General features: G+C 35.5%; 2 protein-coding genes across 3 annotated transcripts in view; one reads left to right on the forward strand and one right to left on the reverse strand.

Moving 5' to 3' along the window:
• The window catches only part of HHIP (hedgehog interacting protein), a 67927-nt gene extending 51289 nt beyond the window's left edge, over nucleotides 1-16638 (forward strand). The window contains exons 8-13 of the mRNA XM_015861102.3: nucleotides 468-589; nucleotides 2592-2715; nucleotides 3334-3464; nucleotides 4001-4082; nucleotides 13077-13225; nucleotides 14790-16638. Of these exons, the coding sequence (XP_015716588.2) occupies nucleotides 468-589; nucleotides 2592-2715; nucleotides 3334-3464; nucleotides 4001-4082; nucleotides 13077-13225; nucleotides 14790-14983 (802 nt within the window). The 3' untranslated portion in view covers nucleotides 14984-16638. The remainder of the gene's footprint in view (nucleotides 1-467; nucleotides 590-2591; nucleotides 2716-3333; nucleotides 3465-4000; nucleotides 4083-13076; nucleotides 13226-14789) is intronic.
• Nucleotides 1-24934, reverse strand: part of ANAPC10 (anaphase promoting complex subunit 10) — a 113982-nt gene that overhangs the window by 19466 nt on the left and 69582 nt on the right. The window contains exons 5-6 of one of the 2 annotated variants that reach the window (XM_015861105.3): nucleotides 5232-5314; nucleotides 2962-3224 (exon numbers count right to left, since the gene is read on the reverse strand). In XM_015861105.3, coding sequence (XP_015716591.1) covers nucleotides 3140-3224; nucleotides 5232-5314 — 168 coding nt within the window. In that variant the 3' untranslated portion in view covers nucleotides 2962-3139. Of the gene's footprint in view, nucleotides 1-2961; nucleotides 3225-5231; nucleotides 5315-24934 lie in introns of those variants that run through there. The other variant, XM_015861107.3, reaches the window with a different exon arrangement.

Here is a 24934-nt window from a genome sequence, read left to right on the forward strand (position 1 = left end):
AAGTAAGAAAGCAACACTTTAACTAAACAACACATAATTCAGTAAATTAGGTGGAGGGTAGTACTGAAGAGACATTTAAAGTCATTGTTTGGAAAAAAAAAAAAAGAGAGAAATTCATTTGTTCAGATAAGGAATAAATTCTTGGTCTTCTTAGCAGTGAAAAATTTCTCACCTAGCTTGGCTAAAGCGGTGTTCATCTCCAGTGATACTGAGTACAGTACATTCAGTCGCTAGGTGAAAGTACAGATTTGCCCCCCATGGTGCAGGGGATGGGAAAGATATTATCTCTTGTATACAGATCTGACCTCCCAGACAGAGATTTTGGCTTGTTATGAAGCATGTCCCTCAGAGGAGTAGAAGCGACAAAGAGTAATCCTTCAAAATGTGATGCTTCATACTATTGTTAGAGAGCTGCACATTATGAGCTTGTATATCACATGGATTTTTCTTCTATTTTTTGTTTTAAGATGTGCTGTGGATCACCACCCAGCAGATGTAAACATCAATTTGACAATACTTTGCTCAGATTCAAATGGAAAGAACAGATCTTCAGCAAGAATCTTACAGATAATAAAGGGTAAAGACTATGGTAAGTTCCATCCAAGGTAAAGCTAACCTAAGTGGGAGTTTCCATCCAGGGTAAAGCCAATGGAAACAGGAGGGTCCTGTGACTATGGAATAATAGAAGGAAAGCAGAAAACAAAAGATAAAGGATGGTAATGCCATAATAGTTAACTTACTGCATTGACTGCATTGTGGGTAACTTACAGAAGATATAACTGAAGTACAAGAAGATAAAAGATGAAAGACAAAACCAAATTTAAGGGACTATAAATAAGATTTGAAAAATATATCAGTTGTCAGTCACTCAAAGATCTCATTGTAGTTGCAAATGACAGCTTATAAGGAAAAGATTTTGGAATATCACGAAGTGATGAAAATATATACTTAGTCATTCACAAATAACCTTGTAAGGTACAGAATGGAAACCTCATGTAATGTGCTTCCTATAATGGAAAAAATGAGAAAGACAACAACAGACTAAAACCAAACAGGGAAATGACTGAGCTCTGTGTTTAAATGTTACTAAAAATGAACAACTTGCTCAGAGAAATGCACTATGCTACTACTTCATAATAAAAGATTAGTTCAGATTGCAATAGGATAAACACAATTAGTAACTTAAAATTTTTGAGTGTTTTATGTGCTCTCTCTGAATCAGTATGATTGCCTCTCAAAACTTCAATCTTCAACTCTGATACCAAGATCATTTGCTAGGTCAGGAGAGCCAGGAGAGTTAATCTTAGCTATCATCTGTCTCGTTTGACCATTTAGCAGCTCCTAATTCATGGTGGTAAAGGTGGTAAATTTCAAAGGTGTGTAAAAGCGTCAATAACCGACCTATTTCCTGAAACATAACTTTTAAAAGTTTTATTCACATCCCCAGTAACACAGTTGTGCTGACTTGTATCATAATCCTAATGTGTAATGCAATTGTTCTACTTCAGTTGCTGCATGTATTTGCTGTGTGCATTTTATGAAAGCCAAACCAAAGAACAGTATTTGGTAAACCACTGCTTCTATGGAATTTTGACTGCATCTTTATTGCAGAGTAAACTAAGCAGTATTGTGTCTATCCAGAAGAGCTTGCCAATTTTAATGCGATGCTGTGGGTCAACTGCTTAAATAAAAAAGGCTCATCATCCTTTTCTCCAACACAGAATTTCAGCTCTTACTCTTGTAGAACAATCTGGGAAATTCCTTTTTCAAAGACCTGCAGAGAGCACTCCAGCTAAAAACAAAGTTCCTATGAAAGAAAAAGTTCTGTTGGCTGTGGCTTAATTTAAAATTAAGCAGTTGGCATTTCAATTCGAGCCTACGTTTACCTTAAGCAGTATTTGAATGCATTGGCACATTTACATTGAAACGATATCAAAGATATTAATTGATGTGAATAAATTGCAGCTTTGTTAAAAAAAAAAAAAAAAAAAAAGTATAGGAACTACAATTGAAGTAGCAGCACAAAGAATTACCATAAAAAGCTACATCCAGCAGTATTGGTGTTTTATGGAACACGACAAACATGATGTATTCAAAAATGTGATTTGAAAGAGTTTCTTAACCCACCGAACTGCTTTGAAAACAAGTTCTGCTGAAAATCACTGGAATTTGTGCTCTTGGATACTGGTGAGGTATAAGCCCCCTTTTCAGTGAAGGGAGCTTAATTGTGTTCCTGAAGTTCAAGAGATCTATTCTGTAGACTGTATTGACACATAAAAGTTAATAGCAGTAATCACATTAACTTAAATGGAGGTCTGACCTAATCCTGATATAGTTTTATTCTCTTGGTCTGTGCACATGGAAGAAGGTAATTATAGTGTCCCCTACCTAAATTCCCAATTAACTGTTTCGCAGCAGCTTTCGTTGCAATTTTCTGATTGTCCTAATGCTTGATTTCCAGCTCTACGCCTTGAATTTTGAGGATCATTTAAAGGGAATTAATTTATTTCTGAAAGTAATAACCCTTTTCATAAATGTGAATCAAAACATGATACTGCATATGATCTAACACTATGGTAGTTCCTTTTTAGAAAGTGAGCCTTCACTTTTAGAATTCAAACCATTCAGCAGTGGAGCCTTGGTTGGTGGATTTATCTATCGCGGTTGCCAGTCTGAAAGGCTCTATGGAAGTTATGTATTTGGAGACCGTAATGGGTAAGTTTGTTATAATTTCACCCTTAAACATAAAATGTACATGAGGTATATTTTGTTATGAGCTTCCTGTGTGAAAGAACAGCAACAGACTTTTTTATATTGCGTCGCTTTGCCAAAGTAGCAGCGCGATGATGTAGATTAAATTCTACATTTGGAATCAAGCAGAATGACATTCTAATGGAGGGCAACATAGGTAACATTTCTAATCCTTGGAATAAAGTACAGAAAAAGACACTAACTTCACACTTTACATTCATCATTTACTTTATAATGGAAGTAAATGTTAATCATGAAATTGTTTGCCAAACTGATTTACCTGATGAGATAAGGAAAACTTTCTGGGTCTTCTGGAAGCATTGATGGAGCAAGATGAATGCTTTTTAATTGCAAGTGTATAGTTTTCCCATGCCAAATAGGTCAGCATTCACAAATGACTAGATACAATGCAGCAAAACCTAATTTTGTAATGTTTGAATGACAGGAAGGGGAATTCTATGCTTTTTAGGCATCTGAAAAATAAAAGGGAGAAAATAAGATGATGAACTGCATAGATCTGCCTTAGGAGCTACTTCCTGCAAGTGTAATATAACAACTTGCTTTCTGTGTTTTTGAATGCAGAAATTTTTTAACGCTGCAACAGAATCCTGCAACTAAACAGTGGCAAGAGAAACCCCTCTGTCTTGGCAACAGCGGTTCATGTAGAGGTTTCTTTTCAGGCCCTGTCTTGGGATTTGGTGAAGATGAACAAGGTAAATAGAAAAAAATATATGTTTCTAAATTATAAGTCTTATAAGTATTGCTAGTTAAACCATTTGAAACCGTAGTAAATGTTTAAAAAGAAGAAATCTGATGGCTGGCTTTCCTTTGCCAAAGCTGTCTACACTGCTGTTTCAACCACACCTTACCAGCTGTGTAAGAAGAGCTGTTAAGAGAAAGGGTCAAAGGTTCTTATTTTCTCTCACATTCTGTGAACTCTGTCACTCACTCTGACACAAGTCATATGCTTGTTTTTATTTCCAGTGTTACAGATGGGCAGAGGTATTGCATGAGCACATGGATCCTCGTTTTAATACATAAATCCCCCGTCATATATTTTTTGCCAATTAGGTACAATATGAAAAAATAAATTATTTAAATTTTCAGATAGCAATGATTCTGCAGTGTATTTCAGCTGGGAGTGTTCTCTCTAAAATATTTTTAACCTCATCGTGCATATATAGCTAGACCACAAGTGTTTGACATTTTAAGAAATGAGATCTAATTCATGTATTGATTTCTTTAACAGGCGAGATTTACATATTATCAAGCAGTAAAAGTATGACACAGACTCACAATGGAAAACTCTACAAGATCATTGATCCGAAAAGGTGAGCATTGCACTAGTCCCTAAGATTAGTCTTCCCTTCAACAGCTTAAAAAACAAAACAAAAATGTAGTTCTTTCCGTGTAGCTACACTGTACAATACTTACATTTATGTAAGAAGGAATATTTTTAGTGCAGAAGTTTCTTATAAGCAAATGTAACACCAGCAGCAAGCAGGATAAATTCACTTAAATAATCACTCTCATAGAAAGTGACTGTCAGAACAACAGAAATGTAGTTGCCTCTAATTTTTACTCTTTAGCATCACAGTAAGTGCTGACTACTTTCCCACTTAAGATTCACATTTTTTGTATATTTTCATAGTTTAGACACATTTAAAATGGAACCATGTGGATCAGCACAAGAAAAAAATGCTCCTGGTAGATCTTAAGCCAAATGAATTGTAGGTTCTTCAAAGCTTATACAGTGCCTACAGAAGGCAGAATACTAGAATTCCTCCCAAGGCTGCTGCTTCCTTGTCTGCCACTGCACTGTGACAGTTCACAAATAGAGTTGGCACAAAAGGTTAGTAATGGTTGACAATATCTACTCTGTATACCGGATAGCTACCAGCTACTACCTTCTCAGTTCCAGTTTCACTTCCTCACAATTTCAGTCTTGCTACCAGCTGTGAGGGACAAATTCAGTCTTTTCCAAACATCTGTGCTGTTGTCTAGAAGATGCTACCAACTGAGAAGAATAGAGAGGACCCAGTCCTCAGTGTCTGTTTTCTGTTACTGCTTACTAGTTTTCAAGCTTCTTCTATGTCCCTGCATTCATCCATATCTTACTAGGAAGGTTTGGAGCATGAAAGAGAATCTAGTGAAAGAAAACTTACATCCTTGGACCATGTGACAAAAATACACTCAAGTCACAAACATTTGTTTCATCTGCTGTTTCCAAGAGGTTTATGAATCCCACCCAAATGATTCATAAGATACAAAATTAATATAATCGATACAGTTATTTAATTTCCCAGCTGTAAAACTAGAATACATGACAATCCAAACCAGAGTTTCTTGGGATGTGATTACTTTCAAGTATTTTGCAAAGCAGCTACAGCTATGAGAATGTCAGGGAACTAGGAAAGACTGCAAAAAGCTAGTCCCCTATGCAGCCCCAGCAGCAACAAGAGAAGGTAACAAGCACTTACTTTGACTGGTGAATAACCATTTTCTTCGTTATGGATCTTGCTGCTCCATGACAAGTCCATGGAATGATAAAGCCACATCCATTCTGCAAAAAAAATCAAAAATTAACACAAAATGAAAGAGCCAACAGAAATCAAGTCTGTCATATGTTGAACTCATCATCCCCACAAAAACAACCTAGATTATTATCCATGTATCAGTTTATTGTCTACTTCAGCATGTTTACCCTTGAGCATCACTTACAGCCAGACATCTATTTTTTATTTTGATGCTGACTGTATGAGAGAAGTATTTATTTTCTTGCTGGAATTTAAACTCAAAACCCTGGTATTAAGACAACACGTAAAACTGAAAAGAAATTTGTGACACTGGGTGCACACTGTACTTACTATAAGTCACAGTTGGGTTTCACTGTTTTTTAATTATGCTATCCAAATCTGTGGCAACTAATTTGGAAGCAGATGTTACTGCAGTCTATCAGTCAAGGCTATTATGGATGTTTTATTTATGCTTTCTGGTATTAAAAATATTTTTTTAGAACAAAACTTGCCATTCTTATTGGGATTGTTTAGACTGATGGTGTATGGTTTTAAGTGAATTTTACACCCTAAATCCACTATTAGTATCTAATTACATGGTGCTGCCTTGTTTGACCTCGGCTTTTTGTTCTCCAGTAGGGTGGTCTTCAGCTGACATACCTGAAAGGCCAGACCTCCCATTGCTGCACTCACGTTTGGCTGTTTTCATGTATGGAAAACGGTCAAGACTGTGTTTGGTTACTGGTGAAAGTAACCAGAAAACTATAAAATACTTTTGTAAATTGGCATGCGTTTGAGATTAAACAGACTGTGGCAAAGGGATGTAGTGTTTGGTAACACTTTTTAGAAACATGGACAGTTTTCATTCAGGAAAAGTTTTGAGTTTGGCTGGGTTGTTTTCATCTCATTACCATGGCTGGTTTTTAAGTGAAAACACACAAAAGAGCACTGCAGCTCTACTTACCACATCACACAAATTTCATATTACACTTCTAAACAATTTAAAAATTCCATGGCTTTGGCAAATGCTTATGTAAAGCTCTATGAATTAATATTAATATATTAATTGCTAATCACAGGCTAATATATTTTTTGCATAGTGATATTTTGCTGTTCTGTTTAATGCCTTCCTCAAGATACACAACATATAAATACATCAAATAAAAGTGCAAAGTCAAACACAGTGAGCTTTCTAATACACAAAAGTGCTTCACGTAGGCTATGAGCATGAGGTATAATGTCACTGAGGTACTGATTTGGCACACCTTAGAAATTCATTGCTTAGATATCCATAACGAAGCTTTGTGCGGGGTAGCCCCTGGCAGATTAATCTATTTGAGAGAGTGCCTTCCTTCCATGTATGGGGCACTACGGAAGAGTACAATTATCATTCCTTGCTGGAAATTAAAAATTACCAAAACAATCTTCTAGTGGTTGTTCATAAGCTAGTACAAGCTTACCAAATTACCCTCTTATTCTAAATAATAGATGTTACAAAGAGATATGGGATTTTGTTTCATTTGATCTTTATAGAAAAGTAGAGCATAAACAAACTCACAAATATAACTGTGCCCCCAACTTCTTTGCCTCAAAGAGCTCAAGAAAGAAACCTGTTACTTGGATATCACTAGCAGTAGATAGTTTTCAAAAGAAGTGAGCTTGTTAAAGCATGAGAAGAGCAGAGGATGAGAGTACTCCAAGGAACTCTTTGCATGAATCTTCAGTTATGAGTAATGGGAAGGTCCAATCCTAAAACCTTAGGATTGTAATAAAAATGAGAGGCTACATGGAGGTGATATGAGAAAATGAATAAATATGATAAACACAGAGAATGAGAATACCTCCATCAAAATAGCTTGAAACACAGAACATGGGGTACCACAGGAAACTTCTGCTTACTTCATGTCAAAAACTAAACAGCTTCCTGTGAAAAACACAGAACTGAATAATCCCTCTCTCCATAACAGTGCTGTTGTAATGACACATTGATACCTGGGAGCTCTTAGACCATGTAGTGATAAATCTGAAACTGAAAAATTACAGCCTGAATTTAAAAACTAAGAATATGAGGTGCTGCAAAACATATATATACCATGTATTAGCACAACTGAATAGAATGAAGAGTATGGGTAGTACCCTAATATAACTTTCCAGTTGGAGGAGACAAGGGAAGCCTTAACAATTACAAACACACAAAAAAAAAAGATAAATAGGTTAAGATAACAGATCTTTTACTTTCCTGAGTTATAATTACAGCCATTCATTGATGGCTATTAAAAAAATAAAAATAAAAAAGGAACATTATGAGAAGTAAGATACTTTCAAAGGCAAGAAACAAATGAGAAAGCAGAGGGAGAAAGAGCAAAGTCACACGGTTCTCAAATAAAAGACAGTGATAGTCAGATGTTCTAAAAGATCAGTGCAAATTAAAAGTATTTTATAAATTCTCTTTGTAACCAAAATAAAGGTAAAACTTCCTAGCTATTATGTTTCCTATATTATAATTTTTCTGTCTATTACTACAATTACATTCTAACAGTAACCACTGCAACATTTATAGAAAAAATAATTATATAAATGATGATAAAGAAAACGTTTTAGCACAAATATTCAAGTTAGTCAATAACAGAGAATGTTGGAGACAAACCTGTTAGAAATGAGAATACAATCCTTTTGTATCATGAGAGGAGAAAATCATATGCAGGCAACATTAAAAAATGCATATTTTAATAGGAAATATCACTGATAAGTTTCTGTCAGCTGTAATCTTAACAGTACTACCAGCTGTTCTATGAAAACTATCTGGGGGGGCAAACCAAGAAGAAAGAAAGAAAACAAACTTTTCTGGTTGGTAGCACGGCCATAGTGTGGCTTTGTGAGTCTTCTTTTAGAACAGTTAAGATTGTTTTTACTCCTGAGCAAATTCTAGATAAAATGATAAAGGTTCAGAGGAAATAAGGGACAGGGATAAGCACAGGGAAAAGTGACAGGGAATGCAAAAGAATTCCATTTGAAAGATGAAACTAAACACACAGAAATTTGAAGGATGGTCATGTACTGCTGTTTCCCTCTGAAGTTATGTTTGCAACTGTCTATACCACAACTTCAAAGTTGATAAATAACAGTGTTAACAGTGTGGCTCACTGGAGCTAGCAGATAATTTTTAGAAAGGAAGGCGGAGTTTAAGTGTCCTTGCAGATGTAAAAAGAATTCCTCTTCCTCTCCATATGTTTAACACCTTATAGATCTGGATCTCAATGTGTTTTCTATCAGCAGCCAAAATAGCTGCTTTCCACTGGGCTGAAACTTGAACTTGACTCAAACCGTCTCATTCCTCTTTCATGCCCCTCCAGAGTGTGTAATTCTATTCATCATTTCCAATGCTGCCTTCTGAGATGTCCACTATCAAAGAGTCTTTTCAAACAGAACAATTTCAAACATTACTGAATTATATCTAGGTTATATCTCATTTTGACAATGTTCAGCCCCTTACAAGAATGTCAGTGATTTTATTTTTTTACCATGAGAGAAGAGTGATTGTAAGGTGTAAAAGCAGTATTCGTGAAAGCGTAGCCACCTTGAAGACCTTAATTACTCTGAAAAAGGAAGCTCAGAAACATACAGTACTAGAGTGATCTGCAACATAGTTCTGGTGGGTTATAGTATATGTAGTTTATATAGTAAATAAATATGGTGAAGCTACTACCTCAGGCTGTCTGCAGAATGAGCAAATTTTGTTGGTGAATGCTCTCACCAGCCCAGGTGGGCCGTATGATTTCTTTCTGTTCAGAAAGTTACTATCCCTTAAGTCATTTGAGGGAATGGAAAGCCAGAATTAATGTCTAATTATGTTTAGTTTAGCCGTAGCATGCAAAATTCTTATCTCATTTACCTACCCACATGCAGTTACTATTCCCATAAGAGACACTAAAGAGAAATTAGAGCTTTTTGTGAATACCAGTCTAGAGAGTTTCACTTTACAGAAGTACTTGACAAAAACTCCTTTGTAACCACGATGGAAAAACCTAAGGATTTTTTTCAATCACATCACAGCTCACTGACTGTAAAAGTTTTTGTTTTGGTTTGGGATTTTTTTTCATTTTTCTAAGTCTTTCTAGTGTTGGCTGTTAAGGAGTTCTCACTTTTTATCACTTTATAAGGCAAAACCAGCTCCGTTTATCTTCTGCTTATTTTCTGGAGCCTGCAGGAAGCCTCTGCCATCCTAAAGAAAGTCATACATAATAGAGCAGCTTTAGCCCAGTAAGCCAGTCTTTCCCAATTCATCAGTCAAAGTGTTATGCAAGTGGCCCCCTAAATTGATAAATTCCCACAGTGCCTGTTGACCCAGCTGCCAAGTGCTCATGCAGCAGGTGTTGTTTTCATGACCACCCTGACAGTAATACAAACTGTTTAGCAGTTGCATTGACCTCTTAGCTATTAACATTGATACAGGCTTCACTGGGGACTAGTTCTCAAACATGACAGAATTTCTTAAGACTAGAGGTCATGAACAAGTATACCATATAAGAATAAATTTGATATGCTGCTGAGTTTAAATCTTAAAAGCTGCGAGTTTTTTCCACATTATTCCCATGTAGTAAATCTGGAGACAAGTAACGAGCTTTTGGCATCTCTCCCAGGACTAAAGGTATAATTTTTAATTTTAGAAACTGTACCTGAAGAGATGCTATATTTATTCTGTGACAAGTAGTAAATTACAATGAAGTAAAATTATTTTTTCTTGACATTTTCCCTTATAAAGGAAAAAATATAAACTGGCGCATAAACTTCAGGGTATCACTCTAATACCTAATATCTTGTGTGCAGCTAACTGAATGAAGCACAATTTTATTTTCACATATTTTTATGGCCCTCTCATTTGCTAGAATTTGGACATCCAAGAATTTTGTCTTCTTTTTTGTCCACTTTGGTGGGAAAGTAGAGATTGTTAATATTGTGTCGAGGGCATGATGGAGGAACTATTTTCTGTTCAGTGCCATTGTATTACTGATGAATTTGACCCTCCATTTGCATTGATTTACATATATCTGAGTTACAGGCTAACACACATACAACAACTAAATCACTGCACACTCAGTGGAGCAGTGAAAAGCTGTATGAAGGAAAGCATGGAATTCTAGGCAACTATGTGATGAGTTCTAATCTAATACAGCTTGTCAGACTTTGGTATGCTTCAAAGCTAACAACAGAGGTTACTTGCCTACACCAGCTACGGTAACACAGTCAGAATTATTTTCCATATTTTACAGTCAAGAATTCTCAGTTCACTGAGCGTGTTAAGTGAAGGGACCCAGCAAGGGCCCCAGCCTCCAGTACTTTTCCTCCATGTTCCATACACTTAGATTTGTTACAAAGTTTCATGAAAGCATGTTTTAACAAGCAAGATATACTGTACCATACTGTATATATGAACAGCTCTTTAAGATAACTAGAATTGTACAGACCGTATAAATAGTCATTATCAGCTACATTTTTGGCTGGCTTTTTGTGGACCAAATACTGCTCACTGGGAGAGTAATCAAGCTGTACCCTTTAGAGTTTTATAGATTGAGGGAGACAAGTAAAAAAATTCTCTGCAGCTCACAGTGTGGCTCCATCTATTCCCCTCCTTTTTCCATGTCAGGAGACACAGTGAAGCACTAGTTGTATAAACAAAACCTTACGCTGTCTAAGTGCTGGAAAGATCAAGTCCCAGCAGTCAGTTTTGAGACTTATGTTATCGTTGTAAGATTCAGTTCAAAACACTTACAATGAACCTGAAAATTTCCACCCCTTAAAGCCTTAAGAATGTAAAGTGTAAGTATTGTGGGGCAGAGCCTTTCTCATGATATGCGTTTGTACCAGAATGGCATTCCGATCCTGAGAAAGAAGTGTGGCTTTTCCCATAGTACAAATAAGGAAAAACAGTAATTCTTCTCACACACAAAAAGGATTCTGCTGCAGCTGCATTTGTATTACTCTTCTCCTAAGGCACTCTGCCAACCAGAATTTTTTCCATCTTTGTTTCTACTCCACCCCACCTTTAATAAATATTATCCAAGGCTGATGAGTGCAAGTTATTGATTGATGGTAGAATAAAAGGCAAGGTTATATTCACAAGCAACGAGAGCATTAGAAAACTTTAAATCATAGAAGTGGCCAGTCATGCTATGGTGGATACAAAATGGCATTTGTGGCTCCCTAATGAAATATGAATAAAAAGAACCTAAGTATTCCATCACTATCATAGGTAAATGTTTTGTACCTATTAATAAAGTAAATAATTGTCTTCACAAATAAAATATCATCATGCTGTAGGAGATAATACTTCACTGAAGAGATACCACAAGAGCTCTTTTCTAAGAGGTGCTCCAGGAACCTGAGGCTATCCTTCCTGCTATACACAATACTTGTTTTTCAGCATGAAAAAGAGAGGGCTTCATCTAAAATAACTAAAAGTGGACTTTGAGACAGATGAAGAAAGAATGATGCCTCCTATACAGATGGCTGTACATAGTTGTTTTTTCCTGAGGTAGCCATTAGAAGACAGATATTTTTACTTTAAATCTGTGTAAGCCTCCACAGAAAATCACATCATTTACATTCCTCTTTTCAAAACAGTGTTGACTGTGAAACTGACATATAATTTTTAAGTGCAGGAACTTCCCTAAACAGATCATATGCAATGCTCTCATCACTACAGAACTGGAATTTCCTACAGGTCAAAAAATAATGCTTTATAATTAAAAGATAGTGTGGAAATACATAAACACAAAAGCTGAAGAGATTTTTGATGAGAGACATCAAATAACATTTCAAAGCCCTTAATTAATACAGGAGTTTGTATCTGTTTCTCAGAGAAATCAGAAGTTGGTACTACACTGAATGATGCATCTACCCATTCTTTCTGTTCTTAACATCACTGGGTGGACCAGTTCTGAATGGATGTTTAAATAATCATCTTAGCAATTAAGCCTGAGCAGAGAAAGTGCTAGGGTGAAACAAACCAGTGATCCTGTGCTCTGTTATTCTGCTTCGAAGAAAAATGTGAGGAGCTCTGCAGTGTACCATTAAAAAGCTGCATGCCAAAATGGGTGAAAAAAAATCTAAGCCCAGTCAGCTAGTGAGGGAATTCTGTGACATTAGGTATGTGTGCTTTCTTTTCTTATAAAATTTTACCCTATTAAGTATTACTTGCAAATGTCCCACTGTGCCTAGAAATGTCTTATCAAAATCCTGCTAGATAGGGCCAACTATCCTGCTAACATGGGCTTCACTGGTACCTCAGAAACCACAGGTTCAACTAGTTAATTTGTTTTTTGCTCAACATTTCTTCTGAACTTGAAACAGGAAGTAAACAAGAATTCCCAGCCTTCCTCCTCTTTTTTTTGGTCAGTGTTTTCTACACCTCCATCATACCCCCTTCTAATACTCCATAGACTATCAAGATCTTTTACTTTTCTCACACAGGCGTATCAGTCTAGGATTTTAATATTTGATAATGTAACCAGTGCACAAGTAGATATTCCAACTGCCTGCATGTAATTTAATACCTATGTCAATATAACAAACCATGTTGTTTTCTTTTCAGCTCTTACTATCATGTACCTTTTGTTTTTGTTTGTTTGGATTCTAGCTGGACATTTAGCCAACTTAAGATGCTACAGATTAGAGATAACATCAAAAAGCTCAACAAAAAACAGCATCAGAAATATATTAATGTCCACATTTCTATTTCATGTGTGAAAGTAAATTTTCTCCTTCTTCCTGACTTTTAACTATATGCTTGGTTCATATGCTTTCCTACAGGCCTTTAGTTCCTGAGGAATGCAAAAGAACAGCTCAGTCGGCACAGATACTGACATCTGAATGCTCAAGGCACTGTCGGAATGGGCACTGCACTCCCACAGGAAAATGCTGCTGTAATCAAGGCTGGGAAGGAGAGTTCTGCAGAACTGGTTTGTATACAGATTCATAGCAACAACTGAGAAAAGCAGTGACATGGCTTAACTTGCTTTTAATAATTTGCTAAGAGAATTTTTCAACATATGTCATTGACCATTAGTTCCAAGACAACATAAAAGAGATACTAATCTCATGAGGTGTAGGAGAAGAATAATTTTTAATATCGGTGCAAAACTCAAAACAACTAATACGGTGCGAACCACTATAGAATGCAACTAAGAACAGGAGTACAACTGATAACAGCATTCTTAGTTTTTCACCAACACTATCAAAATCAAAGGAAATCCAACCAACACATGTTTGCTGTTTGCACAATCAGCTTCCACCTTCAATTTTATTCTGTCTATGCTAAATAGGTGTATCTGGCCAGGAAAGATTTTAAGGTTAGGCCTGCAGGTCATTATTACATATTTTGCACTTCGTAAATTTAATACAACTGATTCAGTTTAGGTACATACTTATTTTTCACCCTACAGAATAAAATGTCTCCAGTTTGTCAAAGAGAATTCTATGATTCTATGATATGAGAATGCTATCATTGCAAAGCAGCTGATAATCAGGAAATAGCTGTAATCCATGACAAGTAACTGCAGACCTGTCTTTTTGCTGCAACTTATCTTTGAAAAGTCACTTCAAAAAAGTGACTGTATTCAAGCTTAATATTGAGTATGTCACTTCGGGGGCAAGATGAATGAACAAGTGATGCTGAGTACTGTAGTTGTGCTATCAGTGTCCCACAGAAACTGTGGTTACTGCTACTGGCTACAGAACTCCAGCCTATACAGATTTTCCAGAGAAAGTGTGGTTACCAGAAGCTGCTATTAGTGAATCAGCACAGTCTTCTGATTGACATTTGATCAGGGAACTTGATTAGATGCCTATATGCACAGGTGAAATGAAAGAGAAAAAGAACTGTAGGGTCGGACAAAACAAGGATCACACAATGGACTACAGTACACTTCAGGTTGGAAGGGCACTCAGGAAGGCCCTTCTAGGGTCAACATACAACTCTTATAGACTGGAGTGTAAATTTCAGCAGCCTCAGAGTTCTTACTGATGAGCAAGAGTGACTTAGTTTGGATTGAAAGATTTAGTACTTGCTTGCTTGGACATGGTCAGGTGCTATTATGACTCCACAACTTCAAGACTTCTTTGGCTCGCCCCTAAGAAATGTGATAATGTAGACCAGCACTGTCTAAAGGAGTCTATATTTTATCTGTCTTCTTTTCAAAATATATCATATTGGAGCCTAAAATCTTTTGAGACGAGTCTCCAAAATGAGAAATTGGTCATTTTCAAGAATTTGCCATTTGAGTTTCTCAGTCTATCCTGGGTTATAGTCTCTCAGTCATACAAAAATACTGCCAACCCCTTATACTCTACAACTTTAAAATACATAGTTTCAAAGCATCCGATATTTCATCCTATTTACTTTTTAATGTATGTGCTTTACCATTACTGGACTAGAAAAGTAGTTCTTAATGAATATGTATTGTATCTTTTTGCTTTGTGGTACTTGAAAAAAATTAGAAAATTGTTCTTTCTTTTTGCCCACAGCAAAGTGTGACCCAGCATGTCGACATGGAGGCGTCTGTGTAAGGCCTAACAAATGCTTATGTAAAAAAGGCTATCTTGGCCCCCAGTGTGAACAAGTGGATAGAAACATCCGAAGAGTTACAAGGGCAGGTATTCTTGATCAGATCCTAGACATGACATCCTACTTGCTGGATCTAACCAGCTATATTGTATAGTTCTGGGGACTGTTTGGAAACTACACTTTCAATGGGCATTTGTTTTGGATCCTATCATTTTTTAAAGACTGTTATCCTGCAACAAATACCAGTGATTTGATTTACTTTATTAATTTAAATATAATATCCAGAAATGTGCAGATAAATTCATTGTATATGTGTTAATATTTCTGTACATCTCTGTAGATGTACAGATACCCAACACATATATGGGCAAGCAGTATCACAAATAAGGTTTTACGGCTGGTGGAATTTTTTTATATGTATTTCTTCATGAGAAATAGTTTACAAAGTAATTCCACTGCAAAACACAATTTCATTTAAGGACTTTTCTGATGTCATAATGGATTCAGTGACATCCCAAAACTTTGTGTCTGCAACTGGCTAATTATAGCAATAAGAGAGCAGTTTTGAACCATTACCATATAAACTGCAGGACTTAATGAAATCCAGTTGTAACAGTTTTTAAGGTGAAATGAACTACGTTATGAGACAATATTTCAGAACTGCTTTATGCATTCCTATCTAGGCAATTCATTGTAAGACTGTAATCTCCACCTTCATCAATGTAACTCTATTACAGACTGTTACGTATTTCCTTATCCAGCATAGATGCAAAAATCTGGTTATCGCAGCTTGATATCAAGACTGTTTCAAGTGTTTAATAATTAAATTATACTCACATACATCAAAACCAGTCATCCTAGAAGGTCTGCTTTCTATCATGTATTTTATTTAACAATGGGCACTGGGTTCATCTTACATATTTATATTATTTTATTTTATTTTTATAATATAGACATCACTTAGATGAGACAGCTTTACCACGTCCTGTAAAATACTAATGTTACATTTTTCACCAATTTAATTGGAAAGATGGGGAAAGAAAGAGCAAACACACACTTTAATGTATTGTGCATCTGTATCTTTGTGTCAACTTGTATTCATTTACAATGGATGGAAAAAAAAACAAAAAAACCCACCAACCAAACATATTAAAATTCCAGCATATATTAAAAATGTTCATAAAATGATTATCACTATAACAGGACAGGCCAGATTATACACAACTAGACTGCTACAGATTTCACACTGAATGGAACTTCACTGGATGAAAGCTCACATTAGCAGTTGTTGTCTGTGTAAGATGTCACTTGTATAAAACGTATAACAATTATTGCCAAATATGGTTTTAAATGTAAATGTTTCTTGAAGAGCTAACATAAAATTGATTTTTTGTAAATGTATCAATAAATATGGTGTACATGCTATAGTCAGGTTTTTGAAAGTATTAATATTTTAATCAGATATATCTTCTGAATTGGTGCCCTCTCCATCTCTGGGAAGTTATTGGCAGTTTCTTTGTTCATGTTTGCTGGCTATTAGATTTCCTTTGCACTATCTGGCTTTTATAAAATCTTGCACATATAAAGAGTAGCATGGCCACCACCATGCACACACTAATGGTTCCTATAAGCAGCTACTTACATCAACAGTTTACAACACTTCAGGCAATAACATCTAGCTTACTGTAACTGTATTGCTCTCCAGTAGCAAAAGTCTCTTTGCAGGGCAGTGACATGTAACAACTTTTCCTTTATGGAACGTTGTCAGTCTTGATTTAATAAACAGTACATTTTTAAGCACATAAAAAATGTTATTTGCATTTATCTTAATAAGTATTCTAGCTAAGAGGAACAGAAACTTACACTTGCCTTCCATATATGTTTTCTTGAGTTTCAAGTGACCTCATGCCAAATGGAAATTGGTTGAGAAATCTTGGTTAAGTGCTTAGAGAACAATAGTCTGCATTAAAAAGTGCATGCATAATTTTGCACAATGTAGATTCAACTGACAGTCCATTGAAAGACATCTCAGGATTAAATGAGCATGAAGACCGAATTGCCCTCTCACCCCAAAAAGGGTGGTCCCTTATAGTTACACTAGCACTTCATTGGCTAAGCAGTGTGACCAATCTCAAAATGAACCCTGCAGTAGCATCTGTAGGTTAATAGCAGCTCTTTGTCTCCACTGCTTTCTGCCTTTAGTCTTTTTCCTGAATTCCATCACAAAAAAGTTTTACAATTAAAAATGTCCTGACAACCATTTTTGTAAATTGACCTTACCATCTAATCTTTCCTTATTCAATGTGGGTGACAAAAATGTGAACTTCTCATGAATGAGCCAGCTGTCTAAATCTGTCAGATACTGCAGTTTTACTGCACTCTTCATAATCGGTAAAGCCAGAAAGTCGCTGAAATATTTTAGCAGCTTTTAAGTATCTGACAGAGGCAACATCTTAGACACTTTATTTAATGAGTATATTACAAAATAAAAGCAACTTTAATTCGTGATATTCTCAATATCCAGCTGGGGAGATGTGACAGTTTGGTTCTCTGCTTAAAGTCTATACACTTAAAATAAAAGAAACAACAACAACAAAAAAGAACAGCTCCCCAGATGGTACCTAAACTAAAGAACCCCAGTAATGTATATGCCACAGTCATGCACGCACATGGCCATTATATGCCATAACTGTGAAGAGAAGGGGTAACAAAGAAAATACAGACTTCAACATAATAATAAAGACAATTTAGTCTACTTGTGGAATCAGAAAATTAAACTCAATTAAAGATTAAGAATTAAATCCAGGTCTCAGTGACATCAATAGAAAAACAAAACAAACAAAACAAAACCCCCAATACTCCTATGAACAGTGCTGAAACCAGAAAACTACTGTTAAAATTGAAACAAATACTTAAGTTTATTAAAAAGAAAAGTTTGAGTCAAAACTTCAAAACTAAAAATGAACCTATGGGCAGACTGGGAGGAAAACAGACATAATTTGCAAAAGGTGTTTTGCTTCAGTTTTAAATACTCTCTTCTATCATATGAAAGCAGGCATCTGCATGAAGCCCACATGGATATGTAGGAAGCCCCAGACGAAGAGAAATATTCTCAAAAATAGACACAAAAATCCCAACTGCCTATTTATCAAAAGAAATTATACTATTAAAAACAGTGAGGAAAGCCTAGGCCTAGCCACCCAAGATGCTAATATAAAAAGGGCAACTGCAGTAATTGCCTGAGAATTGGCATACAAGAAAAAAAAGGGGGGGCTGGGAGGGGGTTGAGGAAGGGTTGTAGAAAGCCTGTTGCCAGCCAGGTCATTCTACAGCCATTCTCACACAATCTCTGCAAGTGTCCAAGAATAAAACTGAGCTTATAAATGAAACTAGATAAATGAGGCAATTAGATAAGGGCCGCTAGAAAGGATTTTATGTATGTGTTCAAGTTGTCTCTGTCTCTTTCGCTCCTAATCTTTTATTCCATTCATTTATTCCTTTACTGTGAGATAGTGCCCCCTCGGTTCCCAGTACATTGTACATTTTGAGCGTTCTTTCAGGCTTTCCATTGTTACAAGAGAATAAATGTACCTGTTGCAAGAAACCTAATTCTATTCCTGATGTATACTAGTTTTCAACTCTCATCTTATTATTTTAAGATGGAAAACCTTTCTGTTTCTAAGATGCTTCTGAAAAAAAGGAATATTATTTGAATATTAGAAGTGTCCTTTCTCCATTGATAAATATTCAGAACAAAAGAAAAAAGAAGTTGTTAAATTAGCTCCAAATTGTTTTAATCCCATTTCAGAAAAACAAGCAAACAAATAAAAAAAGCATCAAGCTCACTTTTCTGATGCCCCCAGTAAGAAATACTAACTCAAATCTTTCACCTGAAGGAAATAAATTTCTTCCATTAACAGTCAGGGACATAGATGCAGACCCTCTGTACCTATAAATCCTAAGAAGTTATTCCATTTAATGCATCTGAGTTCTAAATTAGGTATAAATAAGAATTTAAGTCCTCTATTGGCAACCCTGACAACTCTTTTTTTTTTTTTTTTTTTTTAAATCTCCTTTCATTCACTTCTCTGCATTTTGGCTTTGCAGCTCATTCCTTTCTAGAACCACAGCAAACCCCAGTAATCCCTGGTTGCTGTAGGTGTTGCTTCCTTTCTTTCAAACTGTATAACAATGGATGCATCAGAGTCTACTCAGTAGACTTGAGATCTTTTGTATCTTCCAATTGCTCCACAGAATTGTCATCTTACAGTGACTTCTAATGCTGCAGCTTAGTTGGACACTGGTTATTAACTGTATGTATATTCAGGAGTAAGAACCTCCAGCTGCTCTGCCTCAGAGGTTGTCAGAAGTTGAGTGATTTCAATCCAGTAATCAGATACCTCAAGTAAAAAGCAGAACAATATTCCTCAGATGACAATATGTTGCTTTTCATATACAAATATACAAAACTGAGTCTACAAAAGCACTTCAGCCCAAGAAATCTTTCACAGGAGTATTGTAAAAAAAGATATTTTACTAAGAGTTTTGCCAAAAAGGCAACCACCATGTAAAATTTATTCTAATTCAAATTCACAATAAAGTCCCACCAATCTGAGTTTGGGTTACAAAAAGCTGACAAATATTCCCATGGGTAGTTTCAGATAAAGATGTTGTAAAAATACTGAAAAAAAAAAGTAATAACATTTTGCTAAAATTTTCCTCATTTTCAGAAGGGAAGTAATCCAGTGAAATAATACGTACCATTAGGGGATAGGTGTGAAACAACTGAAGCTACCTGACAGCTTAGTGAAGCATTCCTTCAGTTTCTGAGGGCCTGACTCACTATCCAATGATGTCAACTGAAAATCTCCTATTGACTTCAATAATTATAGGATTAAGTCCTTAAGAGATATCCACTCAGCTGGCAGAACTTCACTACATATGTCACTGCACACATTATCTTTCTGTCTGCATCTGCAGTCATTAGACTCACTAAGGTTTTCCAGAATAGGAATGCAGATTCAGACCTGTCTTTAAGAACAGAACATATCCGATCCTGTTGAGTTTCCTTATAAATTCTGCCAACAGTTACACAAGCGTTCTGTTATATTTGCCAGACTTTTCATACTTCTTTTAAAATTCTGAGGAGTTATTTCACATTTTTTCTCTTTTGCACATATGTGCTTATGTCAAATATTTAAGCACATGCCACTAAGCAGGAAAATAATTCAAACAATAAGTCAGTGGTCTCATTTGATGAAATGCACATAAGAAGGCAGAGCCAAAAATTGCCACCACAGAAAGGACGGCATCCCAATTCACAGACATCAATGGAAAAGTTCCTGCAGCTGTTCTGAGTCCAGTATTACAGACGCTCCATTCAATGTATTAGGCAGATTTTCAAACCTTTCTTCATGTCTTAAATAGGAATGGTGTAATATTGCAATCAAGAATATATGTTGATCCAACAACAACAAAAAAGTTCCTATCCTTACTAATAACTAAGAATAGTAAGGCTGAAAACAACGAGACTACTCAAAGTACAGAAGTAGCAGATATAAACAAGTGCAGGATTGGAGACAATTAGGTATTCTGTAGGCCCATGCCAGGCCAAGGGTTTGTCTGCTTGCCTTTGTACACATTGACTCCAATTCACACTGTGCACTAGGAATTTATCATGCTGTAAAATACATAACGGACAATAAACAATGTTAGTATAGCAATTAATTTTGCATAATTTACACTGGACAGACTGACTGACAGGACAGTATTATTATTGGTTAATCTTGGATAAGATAAATATTTTGATTTTACCACACTGTATAAATGGTTCAATGGACACATCAAAATTTTTCTTTCAGTTCACTACTGAGTTGTTAATAATTACTAATTTGGTCTAGGTCATGTTATCCCATAACTCAACTAAAGGTCTCATAGGCTTCCATGAAGGTTCTTCTTTATGCTGTACAGTGTGATTGGAAAGCCAAGTGACACATCAGCTTACCAGAACTCCAGACACTGAACGCATAATTCTAGCAATCATTTTATGGCTATGGGAATTCACAAAAATTAATACTTTGTACAACATGTATTTAATGCATTTCTTTACCAATTTTGTACTGTATACACATAGGCTTCCACCATCAAAAGTATCAGAAATTACTGGTAAGAATATGCGCAAACAGCAAGCTGGCTTGTTGTAGAAGAGTTTTATCCCTGTGATTAAAAACAAACAAAAAAACTTTCTGTCTACTATATATGATCAGTAGGGTCCCACATACCTTATATAGTTAAATTCCTCTTAAAAAAATACTTTCAATGAAAAATTGTTTAAATTCTCAGAAATTTCAGAAAGGAGGTGCCCCCTGAAGTATGTGAATGTGTGTAGTGATGGTATTCACAAAATTCTTGAGTGGGTAGAAGACAGAGACATGTGGCTGTCTGTTTGTTTCTGTGTCTGTATGCAGGACGCATTTTGTTATTGAAGAAAAAGGTGATTTGCATCATGTCAACTAAATTCCATTTTCTGAATAGAATTTAGAAGAGTCACTAAAAGAAAAACACTCTAGGCAGTTTCTCAATCAATGTTGTTCAGAATGGCCTTAATTCCTATCAGGCTACACCGAGACCAGAAACCATCTGGTATTAGGTCACCACATGTATCTTGTAGAGATCACCACTAATACCAGAAGCGGTAATTCTACCCTGTGAATTATCCAGAAATGCCATTAGCTGTTCCCCACAAAACATACTACAGAATGAAAACTTCAGTTCCCTTTGGAGAACAATTAGATTTTAATGGGAGCCAAGCAGGAAAGGAAAAGGAAATAACAAAAATCTGTCACTTAAGAACATAACTGTTGTGATATTCCTCCATTCAAGTAGCTTTATTTTATAGTAGCCATCAAGTACTGTGTGTACATTTGAAATGTGTGAAAATAGCTTAGAAAATGTAATTCAAATTATGTTTATGTTCTATAAACTGTATTATAATACTAAGCATATACAGGCACCAGTCTAGCAGAGCACTGGAGCACACAAGTAATTTTAAGCACATGAACCTCACCAAAGTCATGTGCTTAACATTATTAATATAATTGCTTTCTTGGTTGAAGAACTTACAAGTCGTTGCAAGTCTACCTGTGTAGATTACATACGCTATGTGTATTTCTTCTTAGGGAGACGGCATGGCTGAAGTTAAAAGCAAAAGAATTCAGTTATTTTGTGTCACAAATTCTAAATAATCTTAAATATTTGCATTTTTGTGCCTCCAACTTCCATCTGAAAAGTAGTGAAACCAACCCTTGTAAAGCGCTTTGAGCTCTTCAAATGAAAAGTGCTATAAAAGTACAAATTATAATTATATTATTGAACATCATGTATGTATACACACTATTATGTAATATATAATATATGTATAATGCATATAAATTCTAACAAATGTATTTGTGTAATATCTAAGAAATTGAACAGTTGTATCTGGAAGTGATAAATGCATAGAGTTGGATTTATTGTTAATCTGTGGATTTAATGATTTTCTAGACAAAAGGACATTTAAGTGTATAATTGCTTTTCTTAATTTAATATATTTATGTAAATGCATGCCTGAAGTTCTGGATAGATAGTTATTCTGTGTCCCTTAAGCTAATAAAATACATTAAACTTTATCCTATAATCTGAAGTACATGCGCTACTTTTTTTTCTTTTAAATATTTTTATTATTATTAAATACATAATTTAAAATTCAGGATAATTTTAATTTGAAATCAGCTCTTTGATCGTTGCAGTAAAAGCAAAATGCCAGCATTTTATATATTCTTTGAAATGTATACTAGTTTTATTTATATAAATTCTATGATGCTTTCATAAAATGTGACTGACACTGCTATTATTCTTGGAATGAGAAGTTTGGACTGAGGTTTCCTGTTTGCTCCTGGTTAAATGAGAGCAAAAATTAAGACCTCCCCACTGAAAAGATACCTATTTCATTACAAGCAACATGTGAATGTACATGCAACTTGAGCAAAGGAATTTCCCATACAGGTTTTTCAAGTATATATATTTTTGAAAACTAGTTGGGTAAGTACGGAAGAAACACTGGGTGTTATTCCTTTGTTTTCTTCATTTAGTTTCTTCAGAGAAGCATAACATCCAATAAATGTATGTTAAACTCCAACGTCCCATTTCCAGTGATTTAAATAAGGGTCATAAAAATGAATGCAATGTTGAATACTTACATTTCGCCACTCTCAAGTAGCAGATTCTGTTCCAATGAAGGCAACACCTAAGCACATCAGTGGGAGCAAGGTCACTCCATATATTTGTTGGTAAAAAATAACATTTAATCATGAAACTTAATTGTAAGCTGCACTTGCAACTTAAGTTAGCCAAGATAAAAACCAGCTTGAACAAGGGGAACCAAAGAACGTAGGGTTTCTTTACACACTAGGTTTACCTTACTGTTTGTGAAATGCTAAAGTCTTACACATTTAACTTACATATAGCGTTTACCCCATCCTGAGTTCGTTTTTCAGATTAAAGAACGATGCATTACTGAAACCAAGCTACTGGTGCTATCTCTACACTTCAATATAAGCCAAAACAGCCTTGAAATTTTCTTGAAATTGTTTTCCCAGTTTTTAGCTAGTTACACCACTAGTGATATGGGATGGTGGCCAGCCAGCGAACTGAGATCCAAGGAAAATCTGAACTTCACCCAAATTTGAGGATATTTGGAAACTATATTTTATTTCAGCTTCTCAATGAATAAATACAGCAGCTGCAGTAACATTCTTTTAAAGACATCTTGCTTTTAAAGATGAATTTTCTTAATTTGAAGAAAGGCTCAGAACACAAGAACAGCTAAAAGACAGCAAATAAAAATAATGAAGAAACTAACAAGGATTGTTCTGACTTTGTAGTGGGATCTATATATTCATGTAAAATGTAAGACTTCTGTAGGGTTTTCTACATAATTATAATAAATACAGTGCAGAATGTAGTTTTGGTTGACATCATGGGTCATTTAAGTTTGTTCTTGTAATTTATTAAGACATTATGAAAACCCACTGACATATTTATTAGCCTTGGAATTAACAGCTACCTTTCATTTCTTTTACAACATATAACACATGAATTTTACATAAAGAATTACATACACTCAACTGTATACAGCAAGACTGTAATTCTGATAGAGCTTCTGATGACATCCTAAATCTAAGGGGCCAAATTCTGCTCTGCTGTTAGCTGAATTGAGGTGTAGGCCTCTTGAATGAGACTTGGATTATTTGTCAGTGTCAACAAAAGTTTCATCTGTAGCGAGGAGGAGTTCAACCTCTTCTCCCAGGCAACTAGTGATTGAACAAGAGGTAATGGCCTCAGGTTGCACCAGGGGAGTCCCAGGTTGGATATTAGGAGAAATTTCTTCTCAGAACGAGTAGTGAGAGTTTGGAACAGGCTGCCCAGGGAAGTCACCATTTCTGAAAGTGTTCAAAAACTTGGATGTGAAGCTTAGGGGCATAGTTCAGTGGGCATAGTTATGTTGGGTTGGTGGTTGGTCTACATGATCTTAGAGGTCCTTTCCAACTTTAATGATTCTATGAATCAGTGATTCTATAAATATTTTTTGCATTATTTTTTGTTGTTTTAACAAAAATACTAAGAGATTAACCCTTTCTTTAACTCAACCCATGCACCAAAAGTAAGTAGAGTAAAATCTTTAAAATGCCAGAAATCATTTTGGTTTTTGTGGCTGCATTTATTTATTTTTGGGGAAGGGTTGGTTTGAGTCATATATTTTATGACATGTCTCCATATGACATATATGTCTGGCAGAACTAGGCAAAGTGGGACATAGCTTTGGTTTTGAAAAACCTCAATGAACAGATGCTTTCTTGTTTGGTTGGCTTGGGGTGGTTTCTTTTGTTTTGGGCTGGTTTTTATTTTTAATTCTTTTTCTTTTGTTGGTTTTGGTTTTTTGAGTTTTTTGTCTTTCTAAGTTGGGCTGGCTTTTGTCTACTTTCCAAAATTTTGGGCTGAAACATTTGAATGCCTGGTTTTTGTACTGGATCAATATTCAATATTTAAAATCATCACTTAGCTGCAA

This window comes from Coturnix japonica, chromosome 4 (genome assembly GCF_054131305.1).
Source record: "Coturnix japonica strain WE chromosome 4, WE-NBRP24, whole genome shotgun sequence".
Taxonomy (NCBI): Eukaryota; Metazoa; Chordata; class Aves; order Galliformes; family Phasianidae; genus Coturnix; species Coturnix japonica.